At 42.8% G+C, this 23268-nt stretch overlaps 1 protein-coding gene across 1 annotated transcript; it reads left to right on the top strand.

Annotated features, from left to right (window-relative positions):
• The first annotated feature begins 7046 nt into the window (after window positions 1-7046).
• LOC109898248 (V-type proton ATPase 16 kDa proteolipid subunit) lies at window positions 7047-22393 on the top strand. Its single transcript, XM_020493145.2, has 3 exons — window positions 7047-7347; window positions 20508-20691; window positions 21017-22393. The coding sequence occupies exons 1-3, from the start codon at window positions 7275-7277 to the stop codon at window positions 21219-21221; spliced, it is 462 nt and encodes a 153-aa protein (XP_020348734.1). The 5' UTR covers window positions 7047-7274; the 3' UTR covers window positions 21222-22393.
• The last annotated feature ends 875 nt before the right edge of the window (window positions 22394-23268 follow it).

Here is a 23268-nt window from a genome sequence, read left to right as displayed (position 1 = left end):
TGGTTGCAAATCCCAGAAGCAATGCAGGTCTGTGAGCAGGGGTTGTGAGAGAGCTTTCAATGTTGTACAGATGAGGGATATACATTTTATAATGAATTATACAACTTATTTATTGCCATATCATGGTGGAACAGCGTTTTAAAGTAAATTATACATCGAGTTTATTTATTGTCCTATCATGGGGAACTACATTTTTAAAATAAATTATACTGTCACTAAAGGGTTGTGTCTCCTCATCACTGAAGGTTTGTGTCTCTTATCTAGCCCAATAAATTAATTTAGATTCTGTCCCTATTACTGACTAAATTGATATCATGAATGTATTTCAAAGCCAGCTCTTGGAAAAAAAAGTAGTTTGGATGTAGATGGTGAAAATCTATTGAATGATACTGAAAATGCTGGTCAGGTGTTTTCTTTTCGGGAATTCACTGATAAAGAAGTCCTGGATGCTTTGTTAAACATCAGACAAAAATCCACAGGGGCTGATCATTTGGAGCCTGATCTGCTTAAGTGTGCAGCACCCCGTATTGTTGGCTCAGTAGCCCACATTTGTTATTTAACATTGTTATCAGGAAGTATTCCAAAAACATGGAAATCCGCATATGTGCTGCCACTCCATAAGGGGGGGATACAAATGATCTTGACAACTATAGCCTCATTTCAAGGCTACCTTGTTTAGCTAGTACCGTAAAACTTAAATGAATAGCCTTGGCCTTTAAATGCTTCAGTCACTGTACACAACCGGCGCTTATTAGAGGCTGGCTTCTGTTTGAGCCAGGCGTCTATTTCCTTAATGCACACAACTTTTGCTCAATAAAATATTGAAAAGACTACCACACGGTTTATTGTGATCAGTATTGTGGCAAATAAAATGACCAAATCCATCACATATCAGACAGACTTTCTTTTGAGCTTCAGCACTATTCTCTCACTTGTTGCACCTTGTATCCCCCGTAGTTGCAGGGAGATCACAATAGATAGATTTCAGTATTCATAGTTTTTCCAGATGCCTTCAATACTATCCACGAGGGGCAACGTAAGCACGAAGCACTTTCTGCTTAACAGTCAAGATTTTTCTGTTTAACAACCTTAACTTATCCCGCAGCTCAACTTACCCCATACCCAGGGTATGTTGTGCCAAGAGACAGCTTGACACAACTTGAATGAATTCTGATTATTTCCATGGATACACAGCATCCTAAAATATAATGTATGTAGATATCTGTTAGAAATAATAATACGTTTCCCTTCATGGAGTGAACCTTAATGTAAAAAAGGTCTCAACTTACCCTGCTCTCCCCTACCTACTTTCACTTCACCCATAAACATTTATCCCTCGGAAGGGTCTTTTCATGGAAGCCTTCACCCTGTGCATGCGGCTGGCCACTGAGCTGGCAACAGGCAGCCGTGAGATCATCCTGTTCGCATACCGCACAGAGTACTACGACAAGCTCAACGTGTGGAGAAAGGCTGACGTGTATGAGAGGGGACTTTTATTTTTTATTTTTTTATTTCACCTTTATTTAACCAGGTAGGCTAGTTGAGAACAAGTTCTCATTTGCAACTGCGACCTGGCCAAGATAAAGCATAGCAGTGTGAACAGACAACACAGAGTTACACATGGAGTAAACAATTAACAAGGGGGAGTCTATATACATTGTGTGCAAAAAGGCATGAGGAGGTAGGCAAATAATTACAATTTTGCAGATTAACACTGGAGTGATAAATGATCAGATGGTCATGTACAGGTAGAGATATTGGTGTGCAAAAGAGCAGAAAAGTAAATAAATAAAAACAGTATGGGGATGAGGTAGGTTAAAATGGGTGGGCTATTTACCAATAGACTATGTACAGCTGCAGCGATCGGTTAGCTGCTCAGATAGCAGCTGTTTGAAGTTGGTGAGGGAGATAAAAGTCTCCCTCACCGACTCTTGATTTGATTTTCGGATTGGAGATGTTTGATATGAGTCTGGAAGGAGAGTTTACAGTCTAGCCAGAAACCTAGGTACTTATAGATGTCCACATATTCAAGGTCGGAACCATCCAGGGTGGTGATGCTAGTCGGGCATGCGGGTGCAGGCAGCGATCGGTTGAAATGCATGCATTTGGTTTTACTAGCGTTTAAGAGCAGTTGGAGGCCACGGAAGGAGTGTTGTATGGCATTGAAGCTCGTTTGGAGGTTAGATAGCACAGTGTCCAAGGACGGGCCGGAAGTATATAGAATGGTGTCGTCTGCGTAGAGGTGGATCAGGGAATCGCCCGCAGCAAGAGCAACATCATTGATATATACAGAGAAAAGAGTCGGCCCGAGAATTGAACCCTGTGGCACCCCCATAGAGACTGCCAGAGGACCGGACAGCATGCCGGGACGGGGTCTTCTCCACCTGCTTGAGCTCAGCACATTCCAGACCCACCTGTGTCTCACCTCGGAGTCTATGTCAGGCATGGTCATGTTCTACAGTGGTACAGTGGGGCCAAAAAGTATTTAGTCAGCCACCAATTGTGCAAGTTCTCCCACTTAAAAGGATGAGAGAGGCCTGTAATTTTCAACATAGGTACACTTAAACTATGACAGACAAAATGAGAAAAAAAATACAGAAAATCACATTGTAGGATTTTTAATGAATTTATTTGCAAATTATGGTGGAAAATAAGTATTTGGTCACCTACGAACAAGCAAGATTTCTGGCTCTCACAGACCTGTAACTTCTTCTTTAAGAGGCTCCTCTGTCCTCCACTCGTTACCTGTATTAATGGCACCTGTTTGAACTTGTTATCAGTATAAAAGACACCTGTCCACAACCTCAAACAGTCACACTCCAAACTCCACTATGCCAAGACCAAAGAGCTGTCAAAGGACACCAGAAACAAAATTGTAGACCTGCACCAGGCTGGGAATACTGAATCTGCAATAGGTAAGCAGCTTGGTTTGAAGAAATCAACTGCGGAAGCAATTATTAGGAAATGGAAGATATACAAGACCACTCATAATCTCCCTCGATCTGGGGCTCCACGCATGATCTCACCCCGCGGGGTCAAAATGATCCCAGAACCACACGGGGGGACCTAGTGAATGACCTGCAGAGAGCTGGGACCAAAGTAACAAAGCCTACCATCAGTAACACGCTATGCCGCCAGGGACTCAAATCCTGCAGTGCCAGACGTGTCCCCCTGCTTAAGCCAGTACATGTCCAGGCCCGTCTGAAGTTTGCTAGAGAGCATTTGGATGATCCAGAAGAAGATTGGGAGAATGTCATATGGTCAGATGAAACCAAAATAAAACTTTTTGGTAAAATCTCAACTCGTCGTGTTTGGAGGACAAAGAATGCTGAGTTGCATCCAAAGAACACCATACCTACTGTGAAGCATGGGGGTGGAAACATCATGCTTTGGGGCTGTTTTCTGCAAAGGGATCAGGACGACTGATCCGTGTAAAGGAAAGAATGAATGGGGCCATTTATCGTGAGATTTTGAGTGAATACCTCCTTCCATCAGCAAGGGCATTGAAGATGAAACGTGGCTGGGTCTTTCAGCATGACAATGATCCCAAACACACCGCCCGCGACGGACGCAACGAAGGAGTGGCTTCGTAAGAAGCATTTCAAGGTCCTGGAGTGGCCTAGCCAGTCTCCAGATCTCAACCCCATAGAAAATCTTTGGAGGGAGTTGAAAGTCCATGTTGCCCAGCAACAGCCCCAAAACATCACTGCTCTGAAGGAGATCTGCATGGAGGAATGGGCCAAAATACCAGCAACAGTGTGTGAAAACCTTGTGAAGACTTACAGAAAACGTTTGAGCTCTGTCATTGCCAACAAAGGGTATATAACAAAGTATTGAGATAAGCTTTTGTTATTGACCAAATACTTATTTTCCACCATAATTTGCAAATAAATTCATTAAAAATCCTACAATGTGATTTTCTGGATTTTTTTCCCTCATTTTGTCTGTCATAGTTGAAGTGTACCTATGATGAAAATTACAGGCCTCTCTCATCTTTTTAAGTGGGAGAACTTGCACAATTGATGGCTGACTAAATACTTTTTGCCCCACTGTACTTAGATGGGAAGAGTAGCATTAGGAAGGTATATAAAACCGGAACAAAGCACAAGCTGTTGGTACAGTCATCCTGGGACCCAGACTTCTGAAGGTGTTTGCCACCAAGCAGAGTTTTGTTGTAAACACCTGCACTCCAATGTCATGATGGAAGCTTTGTGTGCTGGGAAACGTGTGCCCAAACGGAACATTTTTGACCATGAAATCAAAGAGCAATGGGAACATCAGGGTGATCACTAAAGACAGTGGCGGTCTGTATCGTTTAAGAGGGAGGACGATTATTGGAATTTGTATGAGCATAGCTTTTTTTCTATTACAGTTTATTGGATATCTGTCACATATTCCATTCACCCAGGTCAATATAACACGGATAGGTTTAGGCTACTTACGACATGATACTCAAATTGTCCCTATACCCATCATGAGGTTGCTACAACCTAGCCTATGAATGAAAGTTTACAACGTGGGTCGAGAGACATTTGAGAAATCAATATCGCCTTCCACAACATTCCCTGCATCTTGCTGATTTAGGGTGTAATCATTAGTCCAACAGTTGCAAACGAGAGCTTCTATTGGACAAATTCAGGGATCCCCGTTCCGTTTAAGAAACGTTTTTCAAACAGAATCGGCGGAATGAATACATCCCTGGTCACATGCAAACACAGTTCACTTTCATAGCAGCCAGATCATATAATTCCTTCTCGCATCTACACACTTTTCTCCTCTCAACTTTTCCCTTTGCCTGTGTGCTTCAGTGTACAACACTGAAAAAAAAATTCGGGCCAAACCTTCATATCATAACTGCTACACACAGCCTACATCGTTGTCACCATATTATCTAATGTCAAGTCAACAACATAGCTACTAGAACTAACGCATTAGTAGACCCACTACAATCGTGCAGTACAGTGTACAATTAGCAAGCAGTTTAGAAGTTATAAATGTAATACATTTATAAAACCGAAAGCTTACCTTGACTTGGAAGAGTTCTAGTGTAGAAAAGCCATTGCCAGCTAGGTAACATAGCATCCGTCTCTGTTTGAACTGGGTGTTTGAGTAGGCTAAACTATCTAGCTAGCTTCATTTGCTAGCTAAGTAAGTGAAAGTGAAAAATGTGTGTGTGTGCAACATTGCAGCACAGGTTTGAGCACTGATGTAATCTCATAGATGAACAGTAGGGGGAAATCCATTATTAATTTTGACAGACATAGAGCCCCACAGCGGAGGTGTCACCCATAAAACCTAGCAGTCAAACAGGGAAATGATTACAATCACCTTGTCCAAGATATTTACACTGCTTTCAAAACGTCCCGTGCCTACACGAAACACATCCCTTATTTTAAGTGTTTCTAAAAAACACTTTGGGAAAAATGATTGGAACCATTTCCCTGTTTGACTGCTATGTGGGTATGGGTATTATGACTCTATTGACTCTATTGCAGCCGACATAAACGGCAAGTCCAGACTGACTGTTCTACAAATCACCTTGCATCACACCTTGCTTTACAGATGAGCTTAAGGTCGAGTTCCTACCCAACTACATTGCAGACTCATACCAGATCCTACAACACCTGAATAGGTATTCAACATATCAGCTAATCAAATCATATGACATAGCATATGACGCCACACCTTCAGTGATAGTGGATTTATCAGTGGTGACGGTGTTTCCTATCCTCAGTGCAGTGGGCAGCTGGGAGGAGGTGTTCTTATTCTCCATGGAGTTTAGTGTCCCAGAACTTTTTTGAGTTTGTGTTGCAGGAAGCAAATTTCTTCTTGAAAAAGCTAGCCTTGGCTTTTCTAACTGCCTGTGTATATTGGTTTCTAGCTTCCCTGAAAAGTTGCATATCAAGGGGGCTGTTTGATACTAATGCATAATGCCATAAGATGTTTTTGTGTTGGTTAAGAGCAGTCAGGTCTGAAGAGAACCAAGGGCTATATCTGTTCCTGGTTCTACATTTCTTGAATGGAGCATGCTTATTTAAGATGATGACATACTTTTATTTTGAAGGCTAACAGCAAAGTCCACTATAGTTTCTAGCTTCACATAAAGGGGTCCGACCACCATTAATCAAATAAGAACTGCTTTATAAATTAGCATTATTTTAGTTGATGACATGGATCATGCTAAACGAGGTTGAAATGTTGTTATATAAAATCAACAAAAGACAATAATTTGTTCATTTGACAAAAAGCTGTTGAAATCACACTAGATGTATTAGACTTTAGAATTGCATTGAGGGCATACTTATTTCACTGTACAGCCTTACCTATGGATTGTGGATCAATGACATAGGGTATCAGTCTACTCAGTAACACCCAGAGAACCAATAGCGTCATAGCTCTTATTGCAGGACTCTGAAACAACTGTGAATTGAGACACATTTATTGTCAACCCATGTGTATTGAACACCATTCTTGAGGAAAAACAATACAGGGTGGATGTTTTTGGAGTCTGATAACGGAGGAGGACGTTGGGAAAAATATATATTTCGTATTGAGTAGACAGATACCCTATTTCATTGATCCCCAATCCTTTGGTAAACCTGTACAGTGCAATATGAATGTCAATACACACAATAGGCTGACTGGGGAGGTGATTTCACAGTTACAGTCCCGCGATAAGAGTTACAACACTAATATTTGTGTAAACTCTTCACAGTTGTGTTCTGTCTGGTAACCCATTTAATTGCTTCACATTCCAACCTTGTTTAACATTATCTAGACTAAACATGGCATAATTCCATGAGACCCAAACGGCGTTCCACAGTAACCTATGGTTGCGGCACATCCCCTCCCACAACCAGGCAAGCATGAATAGACCATAGACAGCCTTCAACGGACCATACCATTATGACTACAAAATTACGGATATCATCTAATTTATTTGATTAAATTATATACAAACGAGTTATACCTTTCTTGGCAACAAATTATATCATTTGTATTCTCACGCGAACGAAATGGACATGACACGCAGGATATTTTGGACACCCCTACATCGACATAATGGGACATGGCCAGTGGACTGATCATGTGACATATCCCGTTTCGCCATTTTCTACCGCTACACCAGTGTTCCTGTGAAGAGGTGGCTTTGTCGGGTGTCGTCCCTGTGCTGCACGAAAGGGCCTTGCAATTGCAAGTGTTGAGAATCGACAGAAACGTTGACGTTTAAAAAAAAAAAGGACGTTTGTGCGCTTTTCCCTGAACGCGTAAGAATGTCGTCAGAAAGTCCCGAATACTCCCCTTTCTTCGCAGTGATGGGAGCCTCTGCGGCTATGGTCTTCAGCGGTAACGTTAACTATCACAACACCCTCGTTCAGTCATATATCTCATGCCTCGTTCAATCATAAGGGGTGTGTGGGTCGTATTACACTCGGCCGAAATGTCTACTACTAAGGAATGTTGTGTTGAATATGGAGCGGGCAAGTCAAAAAAGCCAAGAGGATGCGGTTGCTTGTTAGATAACTGGCTATCATTCCTGTCATGTGAGGGGGTAGGTATTCGGAATGGAGATTTCCATCGTAACAGGTGACGTTGCCATTGACGTAATAAGCTGGCCAATTTCTATTGATACAGTTTGATGTAGGTATTTCTGTGTTAACCGGAGACATCCAATTCGATACTTTAAATAACGATGGTTGGTAGTCGTGTCGACTAGCAACAAGATTGCCTATCTGCTAATCAGCTTGCTCACCTGGGCTGTATGTTTCACCATACATCTGAAGCATCCGGTTGCATTTCCACTCACCACCAAATATGGTTATTTGTATTTATTTTATTTAACCTTTTATTTTACAGATGAGCCCAGAATTGCGTAACTTACACACATCGATGTAAATACAAAATGCAAGCAGAAAGGACATGGTCATAAAAAAAACACATTGATCAGTAATAAAGTCCTCAATCAGCCTTCTGAATTGCACCAAAACATTTAGAAGATTTTTACAAATAAGGTCAAATCAAATTTCATTTGTCACATGTGCCAAATACAACAGGTGTAGTAGACCTTACAGTGAAATGCTTACAAGCCCTTAACTTGTTGAGGATAGGGGGCAGTATTTTCACTTTGGATGAATTGCGTGCCCATAGTGAACTGCATCCTACTCTGTCCTAGATTGCTAATATATGCATATTATTATTACTATTGGATAGAAAACACTCTGACATTTCTAAAACTGTTTGAATTATGTCTGTGAGTATAACAGAACTCATAGGGCAGGCAATCTTCCAAACAAATGAAATTCTGAATGTGGGGCAACTGACGTCATCGCCCCCTCCTTTCCCAACAAGATATGGATCTGGTAGCACTTCATACGCCTTCCACTAGATGTCCTCATTCAGTAGAAAGTGGAATGGAGCATTTGCTGTGAACTTTGACCGAATGGGAGGGGAAATAGTCAGTGTCCCGACAGAATGCCATTTCTCTGTGGCGCATTTCTCCCCAACAATGTAGTTTTAAGGGGGGGGGTAAAACAAATAACTGTAGCGAGCAACAATAAAATAACAGTAGTGAGGCTATATAAAGGGGGTTCTGGTACAGAGTCAATGTGCAGGGGCACCGGTTTATTGAGGTAATATAAACATGTAGGTAGAGGTAAGGTGACTGCATGGATAATAAACAGATTAGCAGCAGCGTGAAACTCGGAGGTAGGTTTGGACCAATGCAAAGAGTCCGGGTAGCCATTTGATTAACTGTTCAAGAGTCTTTTGACTTGGGGGTAGAAGCTGCTATGACTTTTTGACCAAGAATTGGTGCTCTAGTACCGCTTGCCATGCGGTAGCAGAGAGAACAGTCTATGACTATGGTGGCTGGAGACCTTGGCAATTTTTGGGGCCTTCCTCTGACACCGCCTGGTATAGAGGTCCTGGATGGCAGTAAGCTTGGCCCCAGTGATATACTACAGTTTGAAGTGCCTTGCGGTCGGAGGCCGAGCAGTTGCCATACCAGGCAGTGATGCAACCAATCAGAATGCTCTCGATGGTGCAGCTATAGAACCTTTTGAGGATCTGAGGACCCATGCCAAATCTTTTCAGTCTCCTGAGGGGGAATAGGTTTTTCCGTGCCCTCTTCACAACTGTGTTGGTGTGCTTGGACCATGTTAGTTTGTTGATGATGTGGACACCATGGAACATAAAGCTCTCAACCTGCTCCAGTACAGCCCCGTCGATGAGAATGGGGGAGTGTTCGGTCCTTCTTTTCCTGTAGTCCACAATCATCTCTTGATTACATTGAGGGAGAGGTTGTTGTCCTGGCACCACACGGCCAGGTCTCTGACCTCCCTATAGGCTGTCTCTTTTTGTCAGTGATCAGGCTTACCACTGTTGTGTCACCTGCAAACTTAATGACGGTATTGGAGTCTTGCTTGACCAATTGTAACACACAAACTGTATCTCCCGTCATGTGCTGAACTAGTTTCATGGTGGATATTGACCAACGCATTATTTCAAACCATGTTCATGGAAATTAACTTAAGTTATTTCAGGTAACACACCGACTGTTCCCCTTGCATGCAGCACTAGTTGCATGGTTGATATTGACTAAAACATGATTTTAGACCACGGAAAATGTTTTAAGAATGTTTATTTGCAACTCAGTGTCTCTCTTCAAATACTAAACTAGTGGAATTGTGGGTGTTGCCTAACAATTGATTTTAGACCATGTTCATGGAAATCGGCTTAAGTTATTTCAGGATAGGCAAACAATTGTAACACAAACTGTGTCTCCTGACATATGCTGAACGAGTTGCATTGTGGATATTGCCTTACACATGATTTTAGACAATGTTCATTGTTTCCCTATTACACCGAGGGGTAATCAAAAGGAAGAGAGCTGGAAAGATTTTTAAAATCCATTGAACTATTGTCATTCTCAATGGATGTTAAAACAGACTTTGTTTGAGGTGAAGAAAACATTACTTTGAGAAGCTCCACAGCTCATTAGTGGTGGTGCATTAAGTCAATCAGAAATACTATCAGATACCCAAGGCTCTTGATCCAGGAGGGGATTCTCTGCTGTTATGTTTTGTAAGAAGCTAACCATTTAGCTACTACATTTGCAAACCAAATGCACAACTGCAGAGCATTTAGCACATTTTAGACAGTTAACTTGATATAAGATCTCTAGCTGGCAAACATTTAGTTGTGAATTCCATACTGTAACTCGATCATCTGCCGCGTGCTACACAACAGTGAGTGACTCACAAGGCTCCGGTCTCTCGTCATTGTGTGCTTGTAAACAACCACCACGTGACTACCGGTAAAGCTTCATAATGAAAAATTATGTGATGGATGAAATGAAGAATGCAATGTTCTTCATCTCCTAACGTTTTGCAGAACTTGACTGCGTTATTTACTTAAAGTAGCTACAAATATTCAAATGTATAAATAGTTTCAATGGTATTGACACAGTAAGACTGAGTGACTGACAAGCCATCTTCTAATGCAGCACCTGACTAGCCATATTCAATCAATAGCCTAGATGGTGCTAAATTCATTCGAGTTAGGGTCCCCTCTTCATTTGATCATATGTGTCATTCATTTCCTCCGTTGGTAGAGCATGGCGCTTGCAATGCCAGGGTTTTGGGTTCGCTTCCCACGGGTGGCCAGTAGATTTTCATACACTAGTGAGTAGATACGAAAAAGTAAGTCGATCTGGATAATGTAAATGTAAACTACAATGCTTTATTTGCCAAGGTCAGTGAATAAATATTGTAGCATTAACTGAAAAATGGCCTCTATAAGACTACACCAGAGATGGTGTATAACTTTGCCCTTCTGTCACATTCAAAACACCTGGGAACTCTGAAATCTCCGACTTCCAAGCGTTTTGGAACAGTCATCCAACTCGGAATTCCAAGTCGGAAACTCATCTTTCTAGAGGTCCGACTTTCCCGACGTCATGAGTTCCCAGTTGTCTTGAAAGCACTATTCATACTGGCTTTGACTCCACTCTCCAGAACCAGTCATTCACCCGCAGTCATATGACTCACAAAGCTTAGACAGCCAAGGACTTTCCACCCACTCATACCTCGCCTGAACTGTGTGCGCACGGTGAAGATAAAGATGACTTTCTCTGTGAATCCGCAAGCGGTTTCGAAGACCGCTGCATGTGGATAGCTTAGCCTCAGAGCCTTCATGAGGAAATTATTTTTTATAACTAACCCAAGATAAGACCACATCCTGTCATTTCCAATGGGAGAAAATTCATCAGTGGGTAGAACAAGCAAGGAGGTGGGCAGAGCCAAGCACAAGCTAAGGAGATTCTATTGGCACGTTCTAGCATGTATTTGCACATTTCTGTTAGAATGCATACTCTGAAGTGAAGATGTGAAACAACTCAATTCGCCCTTGCACTCCAAAACACCATTTTTTTAAACTGGCAAAGGATAAACCTCTACAAAACTTAAGTCCACATTATAGTTTGAAGAACAGAGAACTGTATTGAGATTAAATGTTTCATCAATGATCAAATTAGCAGAATGTCGTCCAACATCCATCTTCTCCATCTGCCCGCCACTGGGTTTCCTTTCATCATTTTAGGACGTTAAAGGATGTTGCTCTAGGTGGTCAGTCCACCTCACAGGAGCAACATAACAGCCACAAACTCCCTGAGACAAATCAGGCGCACCTTTAGACCAGCATTAGGTGGCGCCACACAGACTGGCGAACAGCCAGCAACACTGCCCCCCACACCACTTCTTTCCCAAGAACTGCATGCAGATACACTGAGCTATGCCCAAGCCGTACGCAGTCAAGAGAGGCCCCATGCAGAGTTTGGAGCGTCGCCGGCCACACTGCCCTACTCTTCAATTCCCCCTACAATCGCCCTCCCATACTACCAGACCAGGCCAGCCTCAGCAAAGCTCTACCAGACCTGGCCCATCACAGCCCAGCTCGACACAGGTATGACCACTACCCTAGGGTCTAGAAAAACACTGTTGAGGGTAGTGCACCATATGATGCAGTCTACACAATGTATCATTCACATCATCAGCCCTCATGTTGAATGTGTGGAGCTTCGCCAGCCACTGTCCTCCTCAATTCTCCCCACAACCTCCCTCCCAGGCTAGTTTTAGTTACTCTCCCTACTCCCATCCCTAGGACAGGCCTGGGACAGCCCCCCCCCCCCCCCATTGCAACCCCAGCCCTGCAACAGGATCCACACCAAGGCCTCTTGTGAATACCCAGAATGGAGAATTGGCAGCCACCACTGCTGCAGGATCCCCTGCAGCAGCTACACCCCACTAGGCGGGAGCTTCATCGGGGTGGACTGAGCTCTGCCAACACTGCTCTCCCAGTTCCCGCCCCAGCCACTACAGCCAGCAACTTGAGGGAGGTCTGTCAAATGCGCAGTCTACTGTGCTCTCAGCTGGTCGGCAAGGGTCTGCAGAGTCTCAGCTCACTCAAAAAATAGCTGCAGATGACCTTATGCCTGTTACCGCTTATGGGAACGAGCTTAAAACCCCCTCTGACTTTAAATCACATATGGGGCTTGGAATAATGCACTTAAATGTGCAAAGTATGATTTCAAAAGTTGACAATTGACATTTGGGCACAGGACTCGTGTCCTGACACTCTGGTTCTCTCAGAAACATCGTTAAATGGTTCTGTATCTGATAGACATTGAAGTAAATGATTATAATGTATTTACATGTGACGGATTACAGAAAGGTGTAAGCGTGGACATATGTCAAATCAAATTTCATTGCATCCCAATCTTGAAATATTTCTGTTCTCAAGAAATGTAAAACTCCTGGTTGTAAAGATGCCCATCAACCAGAATTAGGGCTGACCGCAATTAGTCGACTGGTCCATTGTTTGGTCGACCAAGATTTTTTTTAGTTGAGCAAAGGCACATAATACAGTGCTTTTGGAAAGTATTCAGACCTCTTGACTTTTTCCACATTTGTTACGTTACAGCCTTGTTCTAAAATTAATTAAATAGTTTGCGCCCCTCAACCTACACACAATACCCCATAATGACAAAGCAAATAAACATTCACAGAAGTATTCAGACCCTTTACTCAGTACTTTTTGAAGCACATTGGGCAGCGATTAACACTTGGCACACCTGTATTTGGGAAGTTTCTCCCATTCTCTGCAGAGCCTCTCAAGCTTTGTCAGGTTGGATGGGGAAGATCGAAGCACAGCTATTTTTAGGTCTCTCCAGAGATGTTTGATCAGGTTCAAGTCCGGGCTCTGGCTGGGCCACTCAAGGACATTCAGAGATGTGTCCCAAAGCCACTCCTGTGTTGTCTTGGCTGAGTGCTTAGGGTTGTTGTCCTGTTGGAAGATGAACCTTCGTCCAAGTCTGTGAACGTGAGCAGGTTTTCATCAAGGATCTCTCTGTACTTTGCTCCATTCATCTTTCCCTCGATCCTGACTAGTCTCCCAGTCCCCGCTGCTGAAAAACATCCCCACTGAATGATGCTGCCACCACTATGCTTCACTGTAGGGATGGTGCCAGGTTTCCTGCAGATGTGACACTTGGCATTCAGGCCAAAGAGCTCAATCTTGGTTTCATCAGACCAGAGAATCTTGTTTCTCATGGTCTGAGGGTCCTTTAGGTGCCTTTTGGCAAACTCCAAGCTGGCTGTCATGTGCCTTTTACTGAGGAGTGTCTTCTGTCTGGCTACAACCATAAAGGCCTGATTGGTGGAGTGCTTCATAGATTATTGTCCTTCTGGAAGGTTCTGGTATTCTGGAGCTCTGTCAAAGTGACCATCGGGTTCTCATGACTGACCCACTGCCAAACCGGTCATGCTGGAGGATTTTGCAGGCAGCAGAACGTTCTCCACGGCGTCTCCAGACTGTCACGTCTGTCACGTGCTCAGTGTGAACCTGCTTTCATCTGTAAAGAGCACAGGGCGCCAGTGGCGAATTTGCCAATCTTGGTGTTCTCTGGCAAATGAAAAACGTCCTGCACGGTGTTGGGCTGTAAGCACAACCCCCACCTGTGGACGTCGGGCCCTCATGGAGTCTGTTTCTGACCGTTTGAGCAGACACAGGCACATTTGTGGCCTGTTGGAGGTCATTTTGCAGGGCTCTGGCAGTGTTCCTCCTTGCACAAAGGCGGAGGTCGCGGTCCTGCTGCTGGGTTGTTGCCCTCATACGGCCTCCTCCACGTCTCCTGATGTACTGGCCTGTCTCCTGGTAGTGCCTCCATGCTCTGGACACTACGCTGACAGACAGCAAACCTTCTTGCCACAGCTCGCATTGATGTGCCATCCTGGATGAGCTGCACTACCTGAGCCACTTGTGTGGGTTGTAGACTCCGTCTCATGCTACCACTAGAGTGAAAGCACCACCAGCATTCAAAAGTGACCAAAACATCAGCCAAGAAGCATAGGAACTGAGAAGTGGTCTGTGGTCCCCACCTGCAGAACCACTCCTTTATTGGGGGTGTCTTGCTAATTTCCTATAATTTCCACCTGTTGTCTATTCCATTTGCACAACAGCATGTGAAATGTATTGTCAATCAGTGTTGCTTCCCAAGGTGGACCGTTTGATTTCACAGAAGTGTGATTGACTTGGAGTTACATTGTGTTGTTTAGGTGTTCCCTTTATTTTTTTGAGCAGTGTATAATTAAAATTAAAATCTATCTCAGTGAATTCATCCATTGCGGAGGCTGAGACTAATCCATTGCGGAGGCTGAGACTAATCCATTTTGGAGGCTGTGTGGATGCCACAGTCCAAGGAGTGTGGCCAAAATGCACGTCCCTCTCCAGAATGTGTTCTCCCACCAATTTGTGAGCATTCATTGTTTCTTAACTTCAATGTGTTAATTGTTTGCCTTGATTGTTAGTGTCTATCAATTCCCCATTACAAATGTCACGAGTAGTAGCCTAAATATTACTGTTAATTTCTATAAATGTCTAATCTACAATGTTTGTTTATGGTCATTTCTGTTAATGCATTCAATGTAGAGGTCGACCGATTATGATTTTTCACTGCCGATACCGATTATTGGAGGACCAAAAAAGCCGATACCGATTTTAATTGGCCAATTTTTTTTATTTTATTTGTAATAATGACATTTACAACAATACTGAATGAACACTTATTTTAACTTAATATAATACATCAATAATCAATTTAGCCTCAGGTAAATAATTAAACCTGTTCAATTTGGTTTAAATAATGCAAAAACAAAGTGTTGGAGACGAAAGTAAAAGTGCAATATGTGCTATGTAAGAAAGCTAACGTTTGAGTTCCTTGCTCAGAACATGAGAACATATGAAAGCTGGTGGTTCCCTTTAACATGAGTCTTCAATATTCCCAGGTAAGAAGTTTTAGGTTGTAGTTGTTATAGGACTATTTCCCTCTATACCATTTGTATTTCATTAACCTTTGACTATTGGATGTTCTTATAGGCACTTTAGTATTGCCAGTGTAACAGTATAGCTTCCGTCCCTCTCCTCGCTCGAACCAGCAACACAACGACAACCACAATCGAAGCAGCATTACCCATGCAGTGCAAGGGAAACAACCACCCCAAGGCTCAGAGCGAGTAAATTTTGAAACGCTATTAGCGCGCGCTAACTAGCTAGCCATTTCACTTCGGTTACACCAGCCCCATCTCGGGAGTTGATGGGCTTGAAGTCATAAACAGCGCAATGATTGACGCACAACGAAGAGCTGCTAGCAAAACACACGAAAGTGCTGTTTGAATGAATGTTTACGCGCCTGCTTCTGCCTACCACCGCTCAGTCAGATACTTAGATACTTGTAAGCTCAGTCAGATTATATGCAACGCAGGACATGCTAGATAATATCTAGTAATATCATCAACCATGTGTAGTTCACTAGTGATTATGATTGATTGTTTTTTATAATATAAGTTGCTAGCTAGCATTAAACTTACCTTGGCCTACTGCATTTGCGTAACAGGCAGTCAGTCTCCTTATGGAGTGCAACGAGAGAGAGAGGCAGGTCGTTATTGCGTTGGACTAGTTAACTGTAATGTTGCAAGATTGGGTCCCCCGAGCTGACAAGGTGAAAATCTGTCGTTCTGCCCCTGAACGAGGCAGTTAACCCACCGTTCCTAGACCGTCATTGAAAATAAGAATGTGTTCTTAACTGACTTTCCTAGTTAAATAAAGGTATATAAAAAATCGGCGCCCAAAAATACCGAATTCCGATTGTTATGAAAACTTGTCATCGGCCCTAATTAACCGGCCATTGCGATTTAATCGGTCAACCTCTAATTCAACACAATTATTATTCCAGTCTTTTACTGTTCTCATTGTCAGAGTGGACACGTTGTTTGCAGAGCCCACAAACTATGCTACACTTGTGAGAAACAAGTATTAGTTTATTTAATTCCATTTACAAGCTTTGTCAATTTAGTCATTGTCTTTTGTTTGGAGCACTTCTGTCAATGTTGAGTAAGGACGGGCACCTGATTATGCATAGAAGTAGGCTCATAGGCTACCTGTGGCCTGTGTGCAAATGTAGGTGTCTAATACTTGTTTTGTGTGTGCACCAAACTGTGAGTAGCATCTTTTGAGTTACTTGTAAAACTTTGCTGGAATGTCTGTCTTGCAAATAGTTTAGGTCAGAGACTGTATAAAATGTCTGTATTGCGCTCGTTAGTATTAGCATTCTCATGTACTTCTGATTAGTCTGTGGGGTTTGAAAATAGCGGCCCTTGTGTTCAGTGACGATATTACCAAATATCCCAGTATGGCACAAGGTCGTTATGACAATCTGGACACCGCCCAAACCCAGCATGCCCCACACTGATATTTGTGGAGATGTGAGAATAGGCTACATGGCTAATTAAAGTACTGTGGATGATAACCAGCCTAACTTCTTATGGGCAGATGGAATGGTAGCGTCCCACCTGGCCAACATCCAGTGAAATTGCAGAGCTTGAAATTCAAACTACATTATTATAAATATTTTACTTTCATAAAATCACAAGTGTAAGACATCAAAATAAAGCTTAACTTCTTGTTAATCCAGATGTCAGATTTCAAAAAGGCTTTACGGCGAAAGCAAACCATGCGATTATCTGAGGACAGTGCCCCGCATACAAATACATGAAAAACATATTTCAACCAGGCAGGTGCGACACGAAAGTCAGAAATAGCGATATAAAAAATGCCTTACCTTTGATCTTCTGTTGGCACTCCAAAAGGTCCCAGTTACATCACAAATGGTCCTTTTGTTCGATAATGTCTTTCTTTATATCCATAAAAACTCAGTTTAGCTGTCGCGCTTCAGTCAATAATCCACCCAGTTTCCCTCCCATCAAAATGCATACAAAATGAATCCCAAACGTTACTAATGAACTTTTCCAAACAAGTCAAACAACGTTTAATCAAACCTTAGGTACCCTAATACGTAAATAAACGATAACATTTAAGACAACGAATCGTTATTGTCTTTACCAGAGACGAATACCAAAGAACAAGCTGTCTTCCACACGCTTGGAAACACTACAGCCAAAATGGGAGCCACCTAGAAAAACTACAATTTCTGGCAGATTTTTCCAGAAACCAGCCTGAAACTCTTTCTAAAGACTTACATCTAGTGGAAGACCTAGGAACTACAATCTGGGAGGACTTGGCCTGATAATAAAAGTGATAGCCATTGAAAATAGAGGTAGGCAGAATTTTTTTTTTTGGGGGGGGGGGGGGGGGGGTTTCGTCCTCTGGGTTTCGCCTGCCATATCAGTGTCTGAGTATAACAGAATAATTTTCAAATTAAAGTTTTAAACTTTAGAGTGTTCTATCCAAACCTACCAATTATATGCATATCCTAGCTTCTGGGCCTGAGTAACAGGCAGTTTACTTTGGACACCCTTTTCATCCGGACGTCAAAATTCTGCCCCCTACCCAAGAGAGGTTAAACCGAGTGGCACAGTGGTCTAAGACACTGCATCTCAGTGCTAGAGGTGTCACTACACGACAACCTGGTTCAAATCCAGACTGTATCACAACCGGCTGTGATTGGGAGTCCCATAGCGTGGTGCACAATTGTGCCAGCGTCGTCAGAGTTTGGCCAGTGTAGGCCGTCATTGTAAATAAGAATTTGTTCTTAACAGACTATTATTAAATAAAGGTTAAATACCAGACTGGCCTCGCCCTTTGGCATTTTTTTCTCTTCGGTTTGGCTAGGCTAGCTCTACTGCCTTCGGGGTTCAGCACTGCATGGCTATGTCCCTATTTATCCCATTCAGGGACTAGAATTAACACCTGTCAAATGCGGGTAGATTTTGGCATTGGGGGGTCAAATTCACCAGCCACATTGGTGGGTGGTCAGTCTTGACAGTGAGCATTTCACTTGCATTTGTGAATAAAAATAGTCAAGTATGATCACATTTATTCTGCAGTAGCTATTTTCAAAGTATTTCTGCAGTTTTGTTTCATAGCCGGTAAATTAATTTGCACAAAGTCAAACAACTACAAAACGTATAACCTATCCCACCCATCTCTTGGCTATTTACACTGAACAAAAATATGAACATTGTTGCATGCAATGTTTTGGTCCCATGTTTCATGAGCTGAAATACAAGATCCCAGAAATGTTTCATATGCACGAGAAGCTTATTTCTCTCAAATGTTGTGCCCGAATGTGTTCACGTCCCTGTTAGTGAGAGGCCACTCTAAAATGTTCACTTTTGTGTCACAACACGATGCCACAGATGTCTTAGGTTTTGAGGGAGCTGACTGCAGGAGTGTCCAACAGGGCAGTGGCCAGATAATATCATGTTAATTTCTCTACCATAAGAATACATTTTTTACCCCCCTTTTCTCCCCAATTTTGTGATATCCAATTATGATCTTGTCGCATGGCTGCAAAGGTCGAGTCATACGTCCTCCGAAATATGACCCCGCCAAACCGCATTCCTTAACACACCCGCCAGCTTAACCCGGAAGCCAGCCGCACCAATATGTCGGAGGAAACACTGTTCGACTGATGACCGAAGTAAGCCTGCATGCGCCTGGCCCGCCACAAGGAGTGAAATAAAGCCCCCTCCCCTGTTCAAACCCTCCCTAACCTGGACAATGCTGGGCCAATTATGCCCCTCCATATGGGACTCCTGGTTGTGACACAGCCTGGGAACGAACCCGGGTCTGTAGTGACGCCTCAAGCACTGCGATGCAGTGCCTTAGACCGCTGCTCCACTCGGGAGGCCACTGAGGAGTATTTATGTCTGTAGTGAATAACTTTTTGTGGGGAAAAACTCATTCTGACAGGCTGAGTCTGGCTCTCCAGTGGGTGGGCCTATGCCCTCCGAGGCTCCCCTGCCCAGTCATGTGAAATTCATAAATTAGGACCTAATGCATTTATTTCAATCGACTGATTTCCTTCTATGAACTGTAACTCAGTAAAATGTTTGAAATTGTTGCAGTTTTATATTTTTGTTCAGTATATGTATTTCCCATGCCACCATCAAGACAGTGCTTTTTTAGGTTTGTGGGAAGTAATGAACAAGTGTACACTTCATGAGAAAGGAGATATTGGGACACACACCATGTCTTTCTCTGGCTACATCCTGGAGTCTCTCTCTGTGGCTCTTTTTTAAAATAGTTATTCCTTAAATCCTCGCATCCTCTCTCCTAACTGAAAGACCTGACCAAGGGAAAGCTATCCTAATGTTTTCACCATGTTTATACCTGTCAAGTCTTTGCCAATCAGTACAGTTGACAGGGAGAAGAGGACACTTTTTTTTAAAGGCGATTAAGGCTCTCATGAATTTGGAAACCTTTGCAATCACAGAAAGGTGTGAGCCTCAAGAGTTAAAGGGATAGTTTGGGATGTTGGCAATGAAGCCCTTTGTCTACTTCCCCAGAGACCGATGAACTCGTGGATACCATTTTTTTTATTTTTATGTCTCTGGGTTCAGTTTGAAGGGAAGGGAGTTGTTAACTAGCTTTAACACAGTTGGTAACTAGCATTAGTGCAACGACTGGAATGACTGTTCCCATAGACTTCCAGTCATTGCATAACACTAGTTAGCATTGGATCGTGAATGTACCTTTAACTTCATATTGGACGCAGACATACAAATGGTATCCACAAGTTCATCTGACTCTGGGGAAGTAGATAAAGGGCTTCGTTGCCAAAATAACAAACTATCCCATTAAACACACACAAACTCCCCTACCTCTTTCTCCACCTTGCACAAACTCCTGAAACCATTGTGATGGGCATTACCATTGTGCTAATGCATTTGCTGATCTATTGAGTGTTCTTCATAAATGTAAAGATTTAAGATGTTTTTCCTAGAGCTACAAAGTGTGGAAAAGGGAAGCTTACCTGTGGTGAAAAGGGGCTTTGATCAACAAGCGCAGACACTACTGTCAAACTCCATTGGTTTTAATACCCACACGCTCTATAACAGTAATCTCTCGTTCTCATGTTTTTTTTACTTGAAACAATTGTGTTCTGTCTTGGAATTCTGTCTTTTTTGAAATTCTAAATTCTCCTTCTCCAGCATTGGGGGCGGCCTATGGCACGGCTAAGAGCGGCACGGGCATCGCTGCCATGTCGGTGATGCGGCCGGAGCTCATCATGAAGTCCATCATTCCTGTGGTCATGGCAGGTATCATCGCCATCTACGGGCTGGTGGTGGCGGTGCTCATCGCCAACAACATTTCGGAGAAAGTCACCCTCTACAAGTAAGAGCTCAGAAATTGCAGACGCTAGTTACCCATTCTCAAGTCTACCGCTAGGCACTGCATGTCTGAAGCGATCTGATTGGTAGTAATATGGTATTGGCTCCACTTGATAGGATTGGTGGATTTTTCACCATTGTTTTTCAGAAGTGTTAGCGATGTACTACATCTGTAAACTGAAGGTCTGCAATCTCTTTGGAATGCTTTGACTGCAATTGTTTTAAATAAATCTTCCTCCCCATCTTTCTCCCTCTCTCCAACCCATCTCCATCCCTCTCTTTCTACCCTCTCTTCATCTCGCTCTATCCCTCACCTCTCTCTCATGTAGGAGTTTCCTCCACCTGGGTGCTGGGCTGAGCGTGGGGCTGAGTGGGTTGGCGGCTGGTTTTGCCATCGGCATTGTGGGTGACGCAGGCGTTCGAGGCACAGCTCAGCAGCCCAGGCTCTTCGTGGGCATGATCCTCATCCTGATCTTTGCAGAGGTCCTAGGGCTCTACGGTCTTATTGTGGCTCTCATCCTCTCCACGAAATAGAGAAAGAAAGAAAAGAACAGTCCTTCTGTCCATCCATCCGTGTCCGTTGAGTCAACGCTGTGTCATCCATATATAAACAACTAAGAAATAAAGAACAAATTGTAGAGCATGCCTTAATGCCCGGTTCCAAATCAACTCCCTTTAGCCACTTCTTTCCTAGTGGCACTACTTGATGGTCCTTTGTAGATCTAATATGTTTGAATAAGTGTTAGCAATATGGTAATAGTAAAGCCACATATCTACCCCCTACCTATATTGCTTATGTCAGATCTACGAGGGAGGTGTTATGGGCTGTGTCCCAAATGGCACCATATTCTCTACATAGTGCTCTGGTCAAAAGTAGTGCACTCAATAGGGTGTGATTTGGGACACGACATGGGGTTGCTTTGGGATTGGGCGGGAAGCGAAAAGCGTCCTCTTCCTGTACAGTCGTCCTTGAGTCCAGTAGTCAACCCCTTGTAAATGTAGTGACGCGTTCGTCCTGTCCGTGCTTGAGTATCAGTTTACCTCCTTCCTCCCAATTTCCTTTAATTTGTGTGTCTGCTAAATGGCTTATTATTATTCCTTAGTTTTTTTCTGAAGAACTGACTGTTTGGACAAATCATTTTAATTTTATCTGGGGACAATTTTCACATTAAAGGACCAAACTAATACGAGGACATGGATAACTATTTTTGTTTGTTTTTTCACAAATTATTTATGAAGATTTTGAAATGTTAATAAAACTGTTTAAATGGAACAAAGTCATTATTGCATTCCCAATGAGAGAGAGAGAGAGATCTGTGTATAACTAGATGAATTGCACTGTGGGTAATTGTTCGAAGTTCTTGGAGTTCCTCTGGATGCATGTATCCAGTTGTTACTATGGAGACTCTCTGTCCAGATGTGGGAGTTAACTGTGTTTGTTTATGGCAGCTGGCATGTAAAAGTGTGTGGGGCATGTGAATGTGTGTGTTTTAACTCGAATACATCATTCTCAACACTCATTCGCACCATTTGACCTGTAGTACTGGGGTGTAATCATTACTCCAAATAAAAACTAAACGGAAACCGGTGGGTTCGTAAACAGTTTCCGTTGCAAGACGTAATGAATAAACCCCAGCCGTGTGGTTGCAGATGCTCACTGTCAGGCCACGTCTAATTTCCAATTAAATCTCAACCTCCAAATCATGTATTTTCTTGCATTATTTAATGATTTTCTGTAGCAATGTTAGACTACCTTGCTCTTTATCCATTTGCACTGAAAGTGTATATTCACTTCTGTTCTAGTTCTCAACCCAGAAGCAGCACATGGTCAATTGTGTAGCAGTACCCCTGGAGCAGTTTTTTTGTTGGGGGGGGGGGGGGGGTTCAATGCTTTGCTCAAGGGTTCAATGGCAGTAAGTAGCACATGGATTTGGATATTGATGCTGTTGCCACTTTGCCAGCACTACAGATGCCTGCTCAGTCACACCTGAATTCTCCCGTCAGCCTTATGTGAATAGTTCCAGCAACAAGCAAGTGGTGATGTCTATGAAATTGATCCTATATGGGCTGTAGTGTAGGAATGTTGAGCCGTGTTCATGTTTATATAGCAGCACTATAAATAACAGCATTCACAATGTGCAACTTCGCAATTAGTTGGAGGGAAGAAAAATCCCACATGACAGCAGTTGGTTTGACAAAGTATTGTTTTTCTGTTGCCGGAAAGTAGATCATGATAGTCAGACAGTACAGTATGAACATAGAACAATGAGTCAGATATTTCACCGGATGTATTAATGTGAAGCATCCAGTTGGCGTTTCCTCACTACCAAATATAATGAGGAAGCCCAGTAGGAGAAGGTGGAGCGAGATGGATTTTGGCCGAAATTCTGCACATTTTGTCATTGATGAAACATTTGATTCCCATACAGTTTTATGTTTCCAAAAATAAAATATGTAGCAAAACCCTGTTTTGCCAAAGTTTTGATATGTGTTTTTTAGGAGTGTTTGGCGAATTGAGTTACTGCACACGCGCAGTGGGCGTTCCCTTATGGAAATAAATGCTAGAACACGCCAATAGGAT

Source organism: Oncorhynchus kisutch, linkage group LG10, assembly GCF_002021735.2.
Source record: "Oncorhynchus kisutch isolate 150728-3 linkage group LG10, Okis_V2, whole genome shotgun sequence".
Lineage (NCBI taxonomy): Eukaryota > Metazoa > Chordata > Actinopteri > Salmoniformes > Salmonidae > Oncorhynchus > Oncorhynchus kisutch.
The sequence above is the reverse complement of the archived record's forward strand: the minus strand, read 5'-3'. Positions and strand labels throughout refer to the sequence as shown.

What these genes read in the sequence shown, in the direction of transcription:
- LOC109898248 (XM_020493145.2), top strand. Translation starts at nt 7,275, where the DNA reads ATGTCGTCAGAAAGTCCCGAATACTCCCCTTTCTTCGCAGTGATGGGA. An exon ending in TGCGGCTATGGTCTTCAGCG is followed by an intron (nt 7,348 to 20,507) that starts GTAACGTTAACT and finishes CTCCTTCTCCAG; the next exon opens with CATTGGGGGCGGCCTATGGC. An exon ending in GAGAAAGTCACCCTCTACAA is followed by an intron (nt 20,692 to 21,016) that starts GTAAGAGCTCAG and finishes TCTCTCATGTAG; the next exon opens with GAGTTTCCTCCACCTGGGTG.